This window comes from Talaromyces stipitatus, genomic scaffold (genome assembly GCF_000003125.1).
Source record: "Talaromyces stipitatus ATCC 10500 scf_1105507295523 genomic scaffold, whole genome shotgun sequence".
NCBI classification, from domain to species: domain Eukaryota; kingdom Fungi; phylum Ascomycota; class Eurotiomycetes; order Eurotiales; family Trichocomaceae; genus Talaromyces; species Talaromyces stipitatus.
The window spans coordinates 1395641-1412993 of NW_002990113.1; the positions used below are offsets into that span (position 1 = coordinate 1395641).

The 17353-nt window shown below is 45.0% G+C and overlaps 8 protein-coding genes across 9 annotated transcripts; 5 read left to right on the forward strand and 3 right to left on the reverse strand.

Moving 5' to 3' along the window:
• Positions 1 to 76: 76 nt before the first annotated feature.
• TSTA_064320 (small nuclear ribonucleoprotein U2, A') lies at positions 77 to 1419 on the forward strand. Its single transcript, XM_002340309.1, has 4 exons — positions 77 to 296; positions 461 to 501; positions 575 to 835; positions 901 to 1419. Exons 1-4 carry the CDS (start codon positions 218 to 220, stop codon positions 1288 to 1290), a joined length of 771 nt encoding a protein of 256 aa, XP_002340350.1. The 5' UTR covers positions 77 to 217; the 3' UTR covers positions 1291 to 1419.
• A 1618-nt stretch (positions 1420 to 3037) lies between these two features.
• TSTA_064330 (uncharacterized protein) lies at positions 3038 to 4373 on the forward strand. The gene is made up of 2 exons (XM_002340310.1): positions 3038 to 3848; positions 3907 to 4373. The coding sequence occupies exons 1-2, from the start codon at positions 3197 to 3199 to the stop codon at positions 4152 to 4154; spliced, it is 900 nt and encodes a 299-aa protein (XP_002340351.1). The 5' UTR covers positions 3038 to 3196; the 3' UTR covers positions 4155 to 4373.
• Positions 4374 to 4525: 152 nt separating this feature from the next.
• On the forward strand, positions 4526 to 5705 carry TSTA_064340 (uncharacterized protein; the record flags this gene model as incomplete). The annotated part of the gene is made up of 2 exons (XM_002340311.1): positions 4526 to 4911; positions 4977 to 5705. Exons 1-2 carry the CDS (start codon positions 4825 to 4827, stop codon positions 5703 to 5705), a joined length of 816 nt encoding a protein of 271 aa, XP_002340352.1. The 5' UTR covers positions 4526 to 4824.
• A 723-nt stretch (positions 5706 to 6428) lies between these two features.
• TSTA_064350 (ATP dependent RNA helicase (Dbp7), putative) lies at positions 6429 to 8837 on the forward strand (the record flags this gene model as incomplete). The annotated part of the gene is made up of 1 exon (XM_002340312.1): positions 6429 to 8837. The coding sequence occupies one exon, from the start codon at positions 6429 to 6431 to the stop codon at positions 8835 to 8837; it is 2409 nt and encodes an 802-aa protein (XP_002340353.1).
• Positions 8838 to 8903: 66 nt separating this feature from the next.
• TSTA_064360 (WD repeat protein) lies at positions 8904 to 10361 on the reverse strand (the record flags this gene model as incomplete). The annotated part of the gene is made up of 2 exons (XM_002340313.1): positions 10046 to 10361; positions 8904 to 9987 (listed from the first exon to the last, which is right to left on the reverse strand). The coding sequence occupies exons 1-2, from the start codon at positions 10300 to 10302 to the stop codon at positions 8904 to 8906; spliced, it is 1341 nt and encodes a 446-aa protein (XP_002340354.1). The 5' UTR covers positions 10303 to 10361.
• Positions 10362 to 10503: 142 nt separating this feature from the next.
• On the reverse strand, positions 10504 to 12377 carry TSTA_064370 (uncharacterized protein; the record flags this gene model as incomplete). Its single annotated transcript, XM_002340314.1, has 4 exons — positions 10504 to 11398; positions 11456 to 11605; positions 11686 to 12176; positions 12326 to 12377. 4 exons carry the CDS (start codon positions 12375 to 12377, stop codon positions 10553 to 10555), a joined length of 1539 nt encoding a protein of 512 aa, XP_002340355.1. The 3' UTR covers positions 10504 to 10552.
• Positions 12378 to 12824: 447 nt separating this feature from the next.
• TSTA_064380 (uncharacterized protein) lies at positions 12825 to 14640 on the forward strand (the record flags this gene model as incomplete). 2 transcript variants are annotated; one of them, XM_002340315.1, is made up of 7 exons in its annotated part: positions 12825 to 12843; positions 12907 to 13052; positions 13108 to 13206; positions 13255 to 13388; positions 13450 to 13523; positions 13588 to 13787; positions 13841 to 14640. In XM_002340315.1, 7 exons carry the CDS (start codon positions 12825 to 12827, stop codon positions 14081 to 14083), a joined length of 915 nt encoding a protein of 304 aa, XP_002340356.1. In that variant the 3' UTR covers positions 14084 to 14640. The 2 variants fall into 2 exon arrangements, with proteins under 2 accessions (XP_002340356.1, XP_002340357.1); XM_002340316.1 differs by having other exon boundaries at positions 13877 to 14640.
• TSTA_064390 (C6 transcription factor (ArcA), putative) lies at positions 14146 to 16418 on the reverse strand (the record flags this gene model as incomplete). The annotated part of the gene is made up of 4 exons (XM_002340317.1): positions 14146 to 14687; positions 14736 to 14900; positions 14955 to 15661; positions 15714 to 16418. The coding sequence occupies 4 exons, from the start codon at positions 16416 to 16418 to the stop codon at positions 14246 to 14248; spliced, it is 2019 nt and encodes a 672-aa protein (XP_002340358.1). The 3' UTR covers positions 14146 to 14245.
• Between the last annotated feature and the right edge of the window lie 935 nt (positions 16419 to 17353).

A 17353-nucleotide genomic window follows, 5' to 3' on the forward strand; every position in this document is an offset into this window, starting at 1 on the left:
GGCACGTGATCTCCTTTTCTGGAGAGCTTCCCAAGTTCCATCGTCGGTTTTCCTCCATAACTTCCAACTTGTTTGCAAAGACGCTGGACACATATACAACTCTCCATTTTGACAACAATATTTCGATCGCTCATCACCATCCAAAAATCGTCATCAGCAAAAGAAATCGCATTGCGTCCCTCCACCTCGAACAAACGAATCTGATCCTCTTGTCACGATGCGATTAACAGTCGAACTCATAAATAATTCCCTGTCATATATCAATCCGCTAAAAGAGCGAGAGCTAGATCTTAGAGGTAGGTTCATACCATTGCTACACCACTCCTGAAAAGAACAGATACTGCACTTCTTCTTTTCCATTCCTTTTTGAGCTTTCGTCGCGAACAAATATTTCAAAATATACATGAGAACACCATTGATATATCGGTCTCTTTCCCTCTTTTTTTGAGACGTTATATAGGACACAAAATTCCTTCTATCGAGAATTTGGGTATTGCCAAAGTTAGTCCAGCCTACCTTTCTCACTTCTCGGTTCGATGAAATTGCAACTGACTCCATTTGATGGTTGATATAGGATCAAGATGCAATCGATTTCACCGATAACGATATTTCCTCCCTCGCGAATTTTCCACACTTCCCCCGTTTACGAACCTTGCTACTCGCGCGCAATCGAGTAAATCACATCCAACCGTCGTTGGCGTCGTCGATACCGAATTTGGAGAATCTGGTGCTTACAGCGAATAATTTGGCTGAACTGGCGGATTTGGATCCCTTGCGCAATTTTGCTAGACTTACGCATGTGGTTTTGATGGAGAATCCGGTTATGAGGAAGGAGGTGTGTATTTTCTCCCCACCTTTCGTGTGTTTGGTCAAATAAACAATGGTGCTGACGGAGTATAGCATTATCGTTACTGGGTCATTTGGAGGAACCCTCATATCCGATTCTTGGATTATCAGAAGGTGAAAGATGCCGAACGCGCGAAAGCTACAGAGTTGTTTGGTACATTCGAAGAACCCTCGGCCCTCGCATCGAAGATTATGGGCATCAAATCTCGAACGTTCGATGTATCCTCAGCCGGAGCTGCTGGTGATGCTCAGGCACCGTCGGGCGAGAGGGCTATTCGCGTCAAACTGACAGACGCTGAACGCAAGCGGGTTGAAAAGATGATTCGGGAAGCAAAGAGTCTTCAGGAAATTGCTCGTCTAGAGAAGGAATTAAATGAGGGACGGATTCCGGGTGGAGCGTTGGATGGCCTTGGAGATGAGGATCCGGACCGGATGCAGATGTAATGACCGCTTCTATGAAGGGCTAGGACTAGGGTCTTTGTGTACTTTATTGAATGGCCTGTCTAATGTGGTTGATGATGGGACGGCGTTCTGGAGTTGAGCTGAAGATAATCAAAAGTTCTCATTCTTCCTATCTAAGTGACAGTACTAATATCTTCATGAGCGGAGTTCAAGTCCGAGACACAACTCCAATGATCGACCCAACTTTATCATCTGTACAGCTTGAGAAGAGATCAGGGATAATCAAGTAATCCGAAGACCCTTGAAAATATCCTTTTCGTGAACCTTGACGCGAGCACCGTCACTTTCCTCGACCTTACAAAGACACTCAGCCAACACTTACAAAAACAAAAGCAAGGGAATTGAAGGGTGATATAGTACCAAATAGCTTCCATTATCAATACTTCCATTCCCGTTCGGAACAACGCTTATAACGATGCCGTGGTGAGTTGGTACGGGATCTGATTGAGTATAAATGTAGATGAAGGTTGATCATCAGAAGTTGTGGTGAGGGATAAGACGGGGATCGGTTGAAGTCTTACCGTTATTGAAACTGAATTGTATGACGTCTCCTAATTCATACATTCTGACGAGCTTATAGATGTGCTTTAGGTATGAAAGTAAGGAAAAGATGGATGTCCAGATCCTAAGACTATCTTTGCCGGATTTCGACCATGGTTCGTGTTTTCGAGCTCTAGCTATCTACCTACACAGGATGTCAGACCTTCGGAATTCAGTACCGGCCAGAGAATCTCCGTCGATATACGTAACCATTGTTTACGGTTTGCCATACCTATACTCCATACAATGAAAACAAATACAGGCAATTAAACAAGCTTGAAGGTGGTCTCCGTCCAATATTATGAATTTATATACATGATTCACGACGTTATAGCAGAAATGGTTCTAGCGACATGATAATATCCTCCTCGCGTACGACATGCTCCCTTCGTCTAACAGGATTCCCATTCTGAACCTGGAGCAAGGGTATCAGCAACTCAGCTGAGAGACTACAATAGTAGAAGCGAAGTTGAAATACATACCACATAAGCGCCTGTGAAAGTATTCGTAGTATCAACTATAGGATCCAGTATTCGTCCTTGATTTTTTGGTTTGCTTGTATGGGCTGCACCATGGTATGGAACGTATTGGATTAATTGTCCTTTGCTGAATTTGACCATTTTTGTTAAATCAAAGTTTAACCTTCTTTTTCGAAAGGTAACAATTAAGGGGTTAGAGTTAATTCTCAAACTGGTTCGTAATATAGAATCTGATGGTCGGAAAGTCGATGGTTTTGAGGGGGCAGCTTGCTCAATAGCCTCAGTTGAGTTTCGTTCAATTTATACCAGTTTCTACGATCAGTAAAAGGGATGTATCATGACCTCAGGATATTCTTATTCCTTCCATCTCATGGCAATTCACCATGCTCAAGAGCCACCAGAGACCACCACCACCACCACAGCTGCGTTGCTCAGAAGTAGCCAATAACAAGGTGTCCCTACCATGTTAGGGTTGGAGCCCTAAAAACACCTCGGTGAACGATTATTTAGTTAAAAATGAGATGAAATAAATCAAAATCTACTGTTTGTCAAAAAGAACTGAGTTAATGCCTCATTGATCACCCTAAATGACGAGGAGTTAGGGCTATGTTGACAGCCGTGCCATCGATGGCTGACTCAGCAATGCATGTGTGGACTGACCGGATTGACTCCATCAGACGTCATTTCAAAAAATATCGTTGAGAAGAATTGAACATGTTCAACTTCTAGCATTTCTGATTCTTAAAAAATAACGGATAGAATAATCTCTCATCTGAAGAGTCTGTCTGTCAGTATTGGACGGAATTTTTGGGAAGTGAACACCAGTTGTGGGAAGCCAATCGATCTCTGAAGACCGTCTTATTTGATTCATGAATCGGATCATCAATCAAGCAGAGAGAAAGTCCAAACTGGCCCTTGCAGCTACAAAATACCGTAGTCGCCGACTGCAGCATCATATCAGCCATCTTTCGACTCACACAGGTACAATGGCAGCAACCTCCAGCATCCCCCCGGCTCCGTGGAGGAGCTTGTTCCTAGAACACATCTCCAAACTGGACGACCCATACATGTCTGTATCAACAGTAGCATTTGATCCAAAGACCGGAATTCCCCTCCCGCGTGTCCGTACTTGTGGCTTTCGAGGGTTTTTCGGTGAGCTCAAACTTCATCACTCAGCTGAGAAACAGCTCAAAGACGAAGGGGGATTGAATCCATCGATATACGAGTCTGATATGATTGCATTCACTACTGATGTACGTATGGAGAAAGTTGAGCAAATCAAGGAGACTGGAGGTGCCATTGAGGTTCTCTTTTGGGTCAAGGAAGTTATGGGTCAATGGAGGTTGAGAGGACAGGCGTTTGTTATTGGAGACAGTGAGAGCGAAGCGAGCGAGAAGGCTGCTCGGTCAGAAGTTGAAAAGGGATTGAGGAAGAAGTCAGACAATACCGGTGGGTCTGGTGAGTGGTCGTGGGAGAAGGAAGTCACTGCATATTTTGCAAATCATAGCCCACTGATGAGAGGTAAGACTTCTCCTTATTTTATTGTATCATTGACTACAATGGATATTGAGTGTTTCAGGTTCATTCAAAGGTCCACACCCTGGGACACCTCATAGCCAAAAGCCTGACGACCCGAATCTCAGCTTAGGTCAAAAAGTCAAGGACCTTCATGATCCGGTTGCAAGGAGGCATTTCCGAGTAGTGGTCATCCGTGTTGAAGAAGTTGATAGACTAGATCTGAACGACCCGGAGAAAGCATTGCGTTGGAAGACGACATTAGACCATACCGGTCATCAGCGATGGGAGGAACTAGAATTATGGCCTTGATTTAGCTATTGACTTTGACGGGACTATATCTTCGAAAAGAAGTCGCAAATGACAATGTTGCATTGAGCTGCAATTTCAATTCACATCAACCACTTTTGCCGGCAATCTCCATACGCTTTTCTGTTCACGCCCAACCAATGATAATGACATTCACTTTGACAATCCAACTCTTTGTCATTCACTAAATCACACAATCAAATACTCATTAAGATAATTCTCGCTTACCTCGTGCTATTGTGTTTCTCTCCCATTCTCCCACTCATGACATAAATACCATTTTCAACCCCCTCTTCCTACTCATCTTTTATCTACTCGTCTTCTTTCTTCGACAAGATCATTCTTTGACTTTACATTCGTCTCTTTCCTGATCATCGAATCTCTTTCATCTTTCCCCTTCCAATCAGATCTGTCCAATCCTTAGTGCAAGACAACATCTCTTACCATTTCTTCCGTCAATTTTATCTGTCTCGCGGGGATAAACAACGCAAAACTCGGCATTTCCAGAATCTCGACGATAACACAACATTCGTTATTTTTAATTCCTAACGTCGTCATCACTCTTCACATCTCGCATCTTCGCATCGACGCGTTTGACATCCTGAAACTGCCCCTACGAAACAGACTTCACACCTCGCCAAACATCTCATCTCAGATCAACTTTGAAAACAAAATGTCGAACATGGGAAATCAAACATTAGCATCGTTGCAGGAAAGTACTCTTGCTGTCGCAAAAAAGACAGCTTCCAAGAAATCAAAGGTACACCACTCCGTCATATTCTGTGTGCCGCATGCCCTTTTACTAACATTAGTTTCCGAGAAAAGGCAGGTCCGAAAGAACCAAAAGTTCGCAAGACACCTGCTTGTGGAGAGTGCAAAAAAAATAAAGTCCGCTGCCCCCATCGATCTGTAATCGATGAACACGGTAATATCATCGAAGGGCCGGAAGAAGAACCAAAACCACATGCCAGTACACCGGCTCCTGCTCCCAAGCTGACAAATGATGGCGATATTGAGCAAAACCCTGAATCAGGTGCAACAAGCCGTTCCGGAACTGCTGGAAGGGAAATTGAGCAGCTGCAAGGGACAAAGATGGAACGCCCTCATCGGAAAGGCGCCGGAAAAAGAAAATTCGATAATTCCACACAAGAGGATACAGCTGAACCTGCACAAAAGTGCCCAAAACGAGGAGCTCAAGAGGCTTCTGCAAAACCCCAAGAAAGGAAGAAGCCCGGTCGTAAACCACTCCAAAAATCTCCGATTATGGTTCGCGACACGCCTCCTGCAGACGTCGACGCTCCTCCACGTGTAACTCAGCAAGCACATCCTCGGGGAAATCTTGATATGTCGATTGATATAGCATGGGACCGACATATGGTCAGCGAGCTCGACAAGCATATTAAACAAACTGGACAGAAATGGGAGCTTTTGCAGCAAACAATTGAGACAGCCCAGGAACAATGGGAGGATGTTGTGAGATCAATGGAGTCCACAAAGCAGTTCATGAATAAATGGACTGCAAAGTTCACGTACGACGATGCTTACATGGAATAAACATTAGCTTTACTGTCGTCGTCTGAAGAAGGAAAGAGATGAACGTTCTGGGCTGGTCTTTGAACTGTAAACCATCTCTATTCATTGATGATCTATTGATGAGTTATGACAGCGCATGTTCTGTTTTTATGTTGCATACAGTTTTTGTTGGGCTCAATTGGCAATCCATTGATCATGTTGCAACACGTGAAGGTATTCCAATGTCTCTATGATGAACACAGCCCTTATTTATTTTGTCTTGCATTGGAAAATGAAAAACCCAAAAATAAAGATCTTCTTTCAGCGCATGTTAGTTTTGTACTTACAGTTAACTAGTTGCTAGCAAGATCAGCAGATGGAATCAGATCCCATTTCAATAGAAGCCTATGAGTACAAGTTCATGTAGATATGGTCACTGAATCTGAAGGGCCCTCGACGGGAGTTTCTCCACGGTCGATGTTGGGACTACTGGGACAAAAATACTTAGATTTACCAGCAATTCAGTATGATGAGACAACCGAGAGGTCTTAGCACGTATTTGTACTGCTGCTGAGTGAGCTTTAGTAGGTCGAACGTTGGAAGATGCCAAGACTGATATACCAGCGAAGGCGGTGAAGAGACACTTCGAAAATCCGACAAAAAAATAAAATAGTTTTCTCACCGCCCACTCTTCGTGAAAATTGCATTAACCTGCAAGACATCTCTACATATATTGACCATCCTGGACTCAGGATAGGATTCAAAATGGCTGATGATGGCATGCTTCTCAATTTTTCGATACCCGAAACAGTCATCAAACCAGAAGTCAAAATCAAAGGTGGTTCATGGCGGGATCGACTTTCAGCGAAAAAACTCGCCCAAGGCAAACGGGCTCCTCGATCCAGAGTACTGAGAACCCATGGCGCAGGCCAATCTGGCGATAATCCCAATAATGTGCATATAGGCGAACGGAGAGAACCATCTTCACACCCAAATAAGAGGCCAAGAACAGATGGCGCTGATTTTCGTCCCTCAACGTCCGCGAATGGACAACCCCGCGGAGGACCACCTGGAGGAGGTCGAGGACCGAAACCGAAACAGATTATTTCGTCCTTATTCTCGTACAATCCAATTTCCAAGGAGGCTGAGGAGGGTGATAATAGAGCCGAAGATCAAGCGGATGATGTCGAAGTGAAGCCGTCCAATGCGCCATTGATCGACGGAATCGAAGATTTCACAGCGCTCGGTCTAGCCCCGACACTGGCAGCGCATTTATTGGCAAAGATGGAGTTAAAGGCACCTACGGCGATTCAAAAGGCATCCATACCACAGTTAGTGAAGGAAGATAGCGATGCGTTTATTCAGGCGCAAACGGGTTCCGGAAAGACGCTGGCATATCTTTTACCACTCGTGCAAAGAATAATAAACCTTAAGAATAGTGGTGCTATATCGAATAACAACGGTAAGGGCAGTGGAGATTCGATTCATCGTGATGCTGGTCTATTTGCTATCGTGTTGGCGCCGACTCGAGAACTTTGTAAACAAATTTCAGTGGTCCTGGAGAATCTACTGCGGTGCGCTCATTGGATTGTTGCGGGTACAGTCATTGGTGGAGAAAAAAAGAAGTCTGAAAAGGCCAGATTGAGGAAGGGTTTGAATATTCTCGTTGCAACACCAGGTCGACTGGCGGATCATTTGGACAACACCAAGGTATTAGATGTGAGCAATGTACGATGGCTCATTCTGGACGAGGGAGATCGCTTGATGGACCTGGGATTCGAGGAGGAGATACACGGGATTGTGAAGAAACTCGACGCAAGACAGCGGCCGAGTTCAATTATTGGTCTCCCGACGAAAAGAACGACGGTGCTTTGTTCTGCCACTTTGAAGATGAACGTACAACGATTGGGAGAGATCAGTCTGAAGGATGCAGTACACATCAAGGCAGATCCTACCGATACGGATGGAAAAGACGGAAATGAGGAGGAAGAGAAGGATACATTTACAGTGCCGGCGCAGCTTCAACAATCGTACATCGTTGCAGCTGCGAAGTTACGTCTGGTTACACTTACGGCTCTAATGAAGCGTACATTTATGCGCAAAGGATCTGTCATGAAAGCGATCATATTTGTTTCGTGTGCTGATTCTGTCGAATTTCATTTTGAGGTCTTCACGCGTAAGGACGACTCGTCTGCTACTACGGAGACACAGCCAGCAGAGTCATCTGATGAGAGTGACACGGAGGAGAGTGACGCTGAGGAAAAAGAAAAAAGCAATGCTAATGATAAAACGTCTCAACATGGCACCATCGGTAGTGTAACTGCATTCTCAAACCCGTCTAATCCAGTTACTATACACAAGCTCCATGGTTCATTACCACAACACGTCCGTACCTCGACACTTGGTGCATTCGCCAAAAGCAAAGAAGCCGCAGTCCTCATTTGCACTGATGTCGCATCTCGAGGTCTCGATTTGCCTAACATCGATCTTGTCGTCGAATACGACCCGGCTTTTAGCTCTGACGAACATCTCCACCGAATCGGTCGTACAGCACGTCTCGGTCGCGATGGTCGAGCAATAGTATTTCTCCTTCCAGGAAGCGAAGAAGGTTATGTCGATGTACTAAAACGCAGCTATCGCGATGGAGGCAAAGCACTTTCTCGAATGAACGCAAATGACGTCTTGAAACGTGGGTTTGGTGGGAATACCGATGCCACCAGCAAGGACTGGGAGGAGAAAGCTACAGATTGGCAGTTGGATGTCGAACGATGGGCACTTGAGAATCCGCAATCTTTGGAACTTGCGCGACGAGCGTTTCAGTCTCATATTCGCGCGTATGCCACTCATGTTGCTGCTGAACGAAATATGTTCAATATAAAAGGGCTTCATCTGGGTCATTTGGCGAAGGCATTTGCACTCCGCGACCGGCCGTCAAAGATCAATGTCCCTGGATTGAGACAATCGAAGGATGAGACAAAGAAGGGTTTCAAGGCTGATAGACGCGCCTCGGGTAAATCTGCAGGTAACAATGCAACTGAGAACAAGAAGCGAAAGGCCACTGGAGGTGACGATGATGTTCCACGTGAGACGAACAACGATGACGCAGTTCGTAGAATGCGTGCCAAGATGCGAGAACTAACTGGAAGCGGTGCAAGCGAGTTCAACTTGGCCTAAGACTTCGTCCTTTACGCATCCATTTCCTACTGTCCATAAAAAGTGTTTGTATATATGACGTTCTGTTCAATAGATATCCCATAATGATATTTTACCATCTTTGGATCCCGCTGCCAGCCAATGCGTTTGCTGCGCTTTTTCGTTCCTTTGTTGCCGTACTATTTCGAGAGGTGAGGTTTGACTCCGGACAATAGAGCTATCGTCATCTTTATGTGTAGATGGGCTATCTGCAGATGTAGACGGAAGAATGTCAGCGAATGCGACGGCATAACACCCTTCGCTATGCCACTTGAGAACAGCAAGTTCCTTCATCGTCTTGCAAGAATAGACCCGTATCCGTGCATCCCAACCAGCTGTCGCAAATAGTTTCTGGTCTCCTCGTACGTGGAGCCCCTGTTGCCCCGAATGTTTCGTATTGAGTACTTTCAGGGGAGTATTTTTGACACTTGTATTTGCTGATGATATAGGTGGTGAAGACATCGATGGGATTGGATGTTTCACAATGAGTGCGTCGGCAGATGAAGTGTAGAAAAAGCTGGGAATATGTTCTGTTTCCGCCTGCACACTGTCAAGTGATAATATTGGCTGACTATGAGGTTGTGAAGCGTATATCTTGTCCCATTTCCATGCTGTGGATGACCCTGAAGGGGGATATGAGATATGAACCATGACATGACCGTCTTCATAGCCTGATAGCATGTATACGAGAGCGTTTTGAGTGTTGCTGTTATCTATGAGTATCTTGACGGCCATGACCATACCTGTCTGAACCGAAGTATCTGCAGGAATAGTCGACACACGTCGTTCAGACGGTAGATGGAAGATGTCGATGGCGCCGGAGTTTAATGCATTGGGAACTGCAAAATATCCCTCATCCTCTGCAATATCCAATGATTCCGTGGCATTTCTCCAAGGATCGTCATCATTCCCACCATCGAGCTTCTCATTGTTTGAGTATGGTATAAAGCAGAGCGTAAAAGCGCAGAAATTAAGCGCATTCACAGGCAATGAATGCAACAACCATGGCTCTGGAGCTGGAGCTTGCTCTCCGTCTTTGCTGCTCTTTTCAACAGGTAAAACACGGCTCAACTGCTCTTCTTCGCCTGCAAATTGGATTTTCCACACTCTTAGTTTATGATCTCGACTGTGTCTATCACGAAGTTAGCGAGTCTATCTTTGTTCTAGCGTGAATATGAGGGGGGTCATACGTATAAATCCTCATACCCTGCCCTGCTGTTTCGTAGCCCTTCACTTCCAGAACAGCACCTTCATGAGCCTTCCATACTGCTCGAGCACGCTTCGTGACTACATCCCATATTATAACCCACCCATCTGCATCAGCTGAAATCAAGCGCGTATTGCTGGCAAAGAAATCGAGTGCTTGGATTGCAGAAACATGCCCGCGAAGGATGTAGCGCGGGGTAGCGGGAGGGAGATTTTGTTGTTGGATTGTGATTGAAGTCATGCTGGATATACCAGTGGCATTGTGATCAAATATGTTTATTTATGAAGGTCTTTCCCCAACTTGTTCGCTTTGGTTTCTTGGATGTTTCGGATGATGTTCAAGTTGGTGGAATTTTATTGGTCGGATATTGATGCCTTGTTGCCTTAACATATTGTCAGGATGTAACTAACGCACCAATTCAGGGATATAAGTTAGGGTTACGCATGTATCCGCTTATTGATTTGGTATCATTAACTCTGAATCGCTCAAGCTACCATGAAATAACTTCCTGCATCTGCACCGTGACCGATCGTGTAGCGCTCGCCTTCCGGTCATATTTCAACACAATCGTCCGCGCCTCCATATCCAGAACATGCTGAATGTTAAAGATGCGTCGCCAACTGGGGACATCTTGACACGACTGTACAATGGCACCATCTTCCTCAATGGCAATTATTCGCTCTATTACCAACACAGCAAGCTCACTATCCCACATCCCTTCTCTTATATGACAAGCACGCAAGATCTTGAGTGCCTTTCGACGAATTCGAGGATCACGACAGCGCCGCGCAAGTTCAAAAATAGGTCCTATAGTGAATTGATCCAGAGAGAATGAAGTATTATTCTCGCGGCTCTGCGACGCCATGAATTCCTCTGTGAGATTGATGATCTGGTCGTATACAGGGCAATAATCATCCCAGAACATCTGGTCGTCGGGGGACGTATGGCGAGTACTCACTTCTAGTGAGATTTGATTGTGACGTTGATGCATGCGCAGAATACTTATCGTACGCATTTCCGCTTCGGTAAATGAACCGGCTCGACTGTCAACTAATGCATCGAAAGCTTTGGTCCATCGGTTTAGTACGCTGATATATGTCTGAGCAAAGCCGCGTCGAGGATCGTGTTCTGAGAGGCCTTCATCTACTGTAGTATTCTTCGACTGAGTAACCCCAGTTGCGGCTTCGTAGGCGTGCAAAGCCATGCGATAGAGTTGCCCGTAGTAATCCATGAAAGCCTGTGCTTCGGCCACTGAGGAGAAAACCTCGGGAATTGAAGCAGGAGTTTCTGTATGTGGTACTGGAGATGCAGGACTGTAATCCTTATAGCCGAACATCTAAACAAGATTCACTAATTAGTTCATGCGCCTCAATGGATCATCATGATCTCTTACCTCTCTCGATTGGAGTTCAATCTGGCGAAATCGACGTTCTAAGAATTCCAAAAGCATCTTCGAAGTTTGATTGCTCTCCCGTAAAGAATGTAGAAGACCTATTACTTTCTTTGTCAATAATGCAGCCGAGGTGAAGTTGGAGCGCAACATCTAGATACGATATTAGATTGCGTCGACTCATAGCATACACCTGATAAGTAAAGCCGAAAGCATATTACCTCTATACACACAAAGACAATGCAAGGTAAATAAGCTTCTGGTTCAGCACGGCCGTTCCTATTTGTAACGAGATTTATCTGCTCTTTTATAGCTAGATTATATTGTTTCAGACCGAAGACCTCGTTGGATTTGACCCTTTCGAACCCACCACGCTCAAAATCCTCGTGGAAAGATGCAAGCGCAATAATGGCATGACGGACACCGGGATCAACACGGGCACGTTGCAGAATCAGTCTTTCCCAAATCTCCTGATCTTGAATGCCGGCGAGATGCGAACTCGTTCGAGAACGATAATACTCAAAAGCCCGCTGCTCGGCATCTGTGCTGTTCAGAGCTGGCGAGATATCTCTATCAAGGCGAGCGACACTAGTAGTGCTGTGGACTTGATTCTTACGAGATGATCCAGATAGTGAATCGCTATGACTGTATCCCAGACACTGTCGGTTGACCGAAGTGCAGTTATTGCAGAATGGTTTCCCCTCGTCACATTTTATGCGGCGGACTGCAGATCACGATGAGCGATTTACCTAAAGTGATTTATTGTATTTGGCCCCAACCTACTTCTGCAACATGGAATTAGTACACTTCTTATCTTTTTCCTTGCTTTTTATAGGAAAAGGGATACAAACTTGCATGTCCCGCACCCCGTACGGGTCTTTGGTCTGTACGCTCGTTGGCGCTCACCCGGTTTGACACGCGGCATTTAGGGCTGGTTTGCTGATTGTATTGTACAAGATGATGCGTCCATACGAGAAGATAAAAGTCGGAAGATCTAGGCGACAAGGTTCGACAAGCGGTTGATTAGTCTGTAACAATACGGCCCGGCCTGCTCCCGATTGGTGAGAAAGCTTTGTAATGCTTGATATCTGATACGAAGCATTTCAAGCCTTGTCCTTACGAGAGCATTGGCTATTTCTCGTATGTCCGCCGCATCGTATATACACTTTTATTATCAAATGTCTATTCAAGGACTGAAAGAAATGAGATTCTTCTTGTCATTTAGTCTGCTTATCAATCATGACAAGATGAAAATGATGGTTCGCAAGATGCGACTACAACAGTGTTTCCGAGTATCTGCAGAAAGATACAAATGACCTCAAAGTGTCAGAAACTCGCCAGTTCGGCAGATTAGCAGTCCAGGAAATTGATCATGGTCGAACTCTGCCCGGGTGTGTTTTTCATCTTTTTCTGAATCCATTACTAGTACACATCCACTAACTTCATTCAAACAGCCATCACCACTCCAGGGACTTACTGGACCTTCTGTCCCTCTTTAGGCGCAGCAATCGCGTTCCTAGTCTTCTTCTCACTGACTTTCTTCGTCCATATTGCTCAAGGAGTTTATTATCGAAAGGCGTACACCTGGGTGATTTCAATGGTATGATCCGAATTCACCTTTAACTTCAAGCCTCTCTAATATCAGATGAGAATAGTCAGTCCTTTGGCAGGCTATCACCTATATTCTCCGAATAATCAGTATCAAGAACCCGACTAGCTTGGGCGACTATGCTGGATGGTTTGTTCTTATATTGGTATGTCTATGTTCCAGCATAACGATAGGGTTCTCTAATATCAAACAGATATCACCGCTTTGGACAAATGCATATGTCTACATGGTCTTTGGCCGGATGGTATGGAACTATGTTCCAGATGGTACTCTGTGGCGTGTTCCCGCTTGGAGGTTTGGCTATTACTTTGTGTTTCTTGATATAGTGTATAATCATCCCCTTTTCTCTCTTATAGCGTCGTGAATATTGACGGCTCAACTATTTCAGTGCTTTTATCGTCCAAGTATACGGAGCTGCTTCAGCCGAGGTAAATAATACCAACACCACAAAAATACTGCGAGGTACCATTTCTTCCTCCCTCAACCTGACAAATATCCATCAATCTAATTACTTTATCGCTTACAGGTATCCATATATACATGGGCGGCGTCGCAATCCAGCAGTTCTTCATCTTTGGTTTCTGTGCTTTCGCATATGAATTCTGGCGTACAATTTTAGAACAGAAAAAGACCACCGAAGGGGACAATACTGCATCCACGGATCTCAGTCTTCAATCCGGTTTTACACTCTTATACGCCTTGATTCTTGTGTTAATTCTGATCTCAGTATGTCTCAGTCAACCCTTTCTGTGGAACTTTCTCTTCTCATACATAAGCAGCTACGCATCTTCTTCCGTCTGGCTGAATACTCAAAGGGCCTGCAATCCACAATCCCAAATCATGAAGCGTATCAATACTGTTTCGATTCGTTGCCGATGTTGCTCGCTTTCATCATCCTGAGTGTAGTTCATCCGGGGGCGGTTATGAGGGGATCGGCATCCGATCTTCCGGCGCGGAAGAAGAGAAAGCATGATAGTATTAGGTGTAAGAGGGATGTTATTTTGGTATCGGTTCGAAACTGATTTTCGGTCAGTAAGATAGTTGCTAGTTAGATAGATGCCATATTAGCAATTGGAGCCTGGAATCATACATGTACATATTCATTGTATCTATCATGCAAATATCTATATTACATATTGCAGGCCTACGCAAGGATCTCTCCCTATGCTGGTTATATAGTACATTCAATAATGTGTATACTGATACCCTTCCAACCCATGGTCTTGGGGCGCAACATAATGATCCTGATACGGGTGATTGGCCATCGAAAAATCAGCCGTAGCCATGAGCGGATTGATTATTCCCGACAGCAATCGGGAGCGGCCAGGAGGTGTAGAGCCATTTGAATTTGATCCCGTGGTGGGGTTCGGTAAAGAACCGTTATCTATGGATGATATAGGCGTGTTAGTAGTAGTCGTGGCCGTGGTCATGATATTAGCATTAGATCCAGGAGCAGAAGTATTCCAGCCCCATTTCGCTTGAAGCTCAGTTTTCAGAAATGATATTCGCCAGCCTGTCTCTTTGATGATTTTGTCGATTATTTGTAGGACTTCTTGCTGCGCTTCACGGGTGACGAAACATTCTGCAGCGATTGCGAGGGTGCGGATTGAGGTTGTTGCGACGCCACTATCGTACCTGTTAGTAGACATTGACTAGTAGAGAGAGAAGGCATACCGGTCCTTGACATGGGCTATGATACCGCAGGCGTCGTAAGCATGTCTTTGCTGCATTTCTCGAAGATTGGGACTGAATTCTGATTCTAAAGGATGCGTTTTGGACAATAAGACACAGGTGAGGTGGTAAAATAGACGACCAACAATGGCAGGTCGTTTCACAAGCCTAGAAGTATCAGCCATAAGCCAATGTTTCATATTGATGGATGGAAATACTTACCAGACTTCAGGAAATGCAGATTTCGACGTCTGCCACGGCTGAACGTAACATACAGGCATCATCGAGCGCGGAATACATCTCGCCCATTCGTCGCACCATCTCTTATAAGTATCCCATTCATGACATCGTTGCTGCAACCGCAACTGATGGGCTTGTGGATCAAGTCCCTGGAACTGAGGAATAGTCGCTCGAAAATTAGCCACCTTGGCACAAATATACACCATTCGATGTGCCCAGATATCCTCGCTGCCAAACAGACTTTCAGAAGGGATAAGTTCCGTCTCCATATCCATGTGCCACGTATCCGGGTCCCAGGCCATCTGCCAATTGAAATGAAGACAGCTTAGGAGCTCCATGCATACATTGACCCAGAAACATGCGCCTCCTATTCCGGGTGATTTGCCATTCCAGCGGCACTCTTTGATAAGAGCTCTTGCTCCTGCTATGTGGTTCATCCGCTGCATTGCACTTTCGCACATGACTTCATACACATTGAGAATGACAGCAGCAGTGGCGCAAAGAACGGGATCACGATGAGGATTTTGCAGATGAGATAGTAAGATTTGAGATGCAGTGTTGTAATAGTGAACTGCTCTATCTTCACTATACGACGAGTTCACGAGATATAGATGTCGAGCGCCGCATGCCCATATCCCATTGAGTAACAAGGGCTCATTAAGTGCATGAAGTGGTACAATTTCCGAGAACTATAACCGCACAATTAGACCAATACCTAGTAGCAAAGTGAATTGAGCTTACGTGTTTATTAGCATCCATAGAATCCATCCAAAGAGCAACCTCCTCCACAAAAACTTGCATCAGGAGAACTCCCTCGGGTGTCGTAATATAGGAACGATCAGTTGGCGTATTCGTGGACATCTTTGGTAAAAAGGCATTCTGCTCATGAAGTGCATCATTCGTTGTATACTGCGGCTCCGTGAGCATAGAGTCCTGTATCTCAGGGTGTGGCGCATCAGGAAACGACGACAAAAGTGAGGCTGACACATGCAAAGCAGGTCGGTTGACAACTGGGTTTGCGAACTCAAAATGTGTCGATGGCTCACTGTCCATTTGCGTGTCTAGCTGATCCAATGGCGGATACCTCTCAAACCCTCCCACATATTCAGACGCAATTTCTCTAGATTCATCTTGGAAGTTCAACCGAATACCAAGCGGAGGTGCCAAAGTATATGGAGGAGCTGTTACTTGTGTGTCGATAAAATTGAGACGGATGCCTCGTTTGCATATTCGGCCGGACTTGGAACAGTTTTGACATTTCGGAAGCGTTTCGTCGCATTTCAAATGGCGTTCTCTACAGGTAAGACACCCCGTTCGCACTCTTCTCGATTTAGGCCCCTGTGAGGTATTCGCGGGTTTCTGTATCCTCGTGTCCATAGTTTGAACTGTCTCACGTGGATCAACCGGCAGAGGAGCCGGTGACTGATCTTGTGTCGGATCCCGCATCCCAGCAATATGTCACTTGTCGAACTAGACAAGAAACCTAATTATTCCTATTACAAACGAAGTCCCTCTCAGGTATGTAATCCATTACCACAACCTTTCAACGGCGTAGGCAAGCTCGGAATCCTGAAACGGAAGGGTGGACGGCAGAGATTGAACACTCTGCGAAATCCACCCTATCTCTCCATGAAAACTTGCAAAAGACAACAGTTTATTCGACGTTATTCGAAAAGCGTCACGTGGTCAAATGGGCCAATGCCGGACGATGTTAAAGGTTGCGAATGAGCTCAGGAGGCTTCGTTCAGGTATATCTAAGTTCGGCGCTGGATCATACAAAGCAGAAAAGGACAACGACTGAGTTGAGTATCATGTCAGCAGTGGCATAAAAGTGGCTTGTCAATGGGTTGCGTCTCACCTAAGCATGCCCTCTAACACAGATGGGTGGCTGTATCCTTGCTATAGAACCTCGGTCATAAGACAGCAATTGTATGGATGTTGGCAGCTGCCTACAAATCGAAGGCTATAATCGATAGAGTTCCAGTGTAATGGGTGCCAAAAATTCCGTGTTGCAAGTATTGGGTATAAAATATCAAAAGTAGCAAATGTCGAGTGTAGAAAGAATAAATGAAGAAAGCCTTCGCTATCTGATAAGCAAGACGAGGCAGGTCGAAGCGAGGCTGCTTACCTAAGAATATCTAGTTAAGTTAACGTAACGTACTCCACAGGTCATCCGGACACCTGCAAGTCCCATACAAAATGGCCTTCTTCAACACCTTGATATCTCAACAGATTTATATATAACCAAATTTTAGATTTGACGCATGATTCCTATATGAATCCTTATCAGAAATATCAATTTGGAAGTTCGCCTCTTCTATAAGTCTTGAGATATTAGAAACTAGGCTAGCAATTAATGTAAATTTGATGACAGAGAGGTT

Coding starts and splice junctions, on each gene's coding strand:
- TSTA_064320 (XM_002340309.1), top strand. CDS start 218: ATGCGATTAACAGTCGAACTCATAAATAATTCCCTGTCATATATCAAT. Junction 502..574: donor AGAATTTGGGTATTGCCAAA/GTTAGTCCAGCC, acceptor TGGTTGATATAG/GATCAAGATGCAATCGATTT. Junction 836..900: donor ATCCGGTTATGAGGAAGGAG/GTGTGTATTTTC, acceptor GACGGAGTATAG/CATTATCGTTACTGGGTCAT.
- TSTA_064330 (XM_002340310.1), top strand. CDS start 3,197: ATGAATCGGATCATCAATCAAGCAGAGAGAAAGTCCAAACTGGCCCTT. Junction 3,849..3,906: donor TCATAGCCCACTGATGAGAG/GTAAGACTTCTC, acceptor TGAGTGTTTCAG/GTTCATTCAAAGGTCCACAC.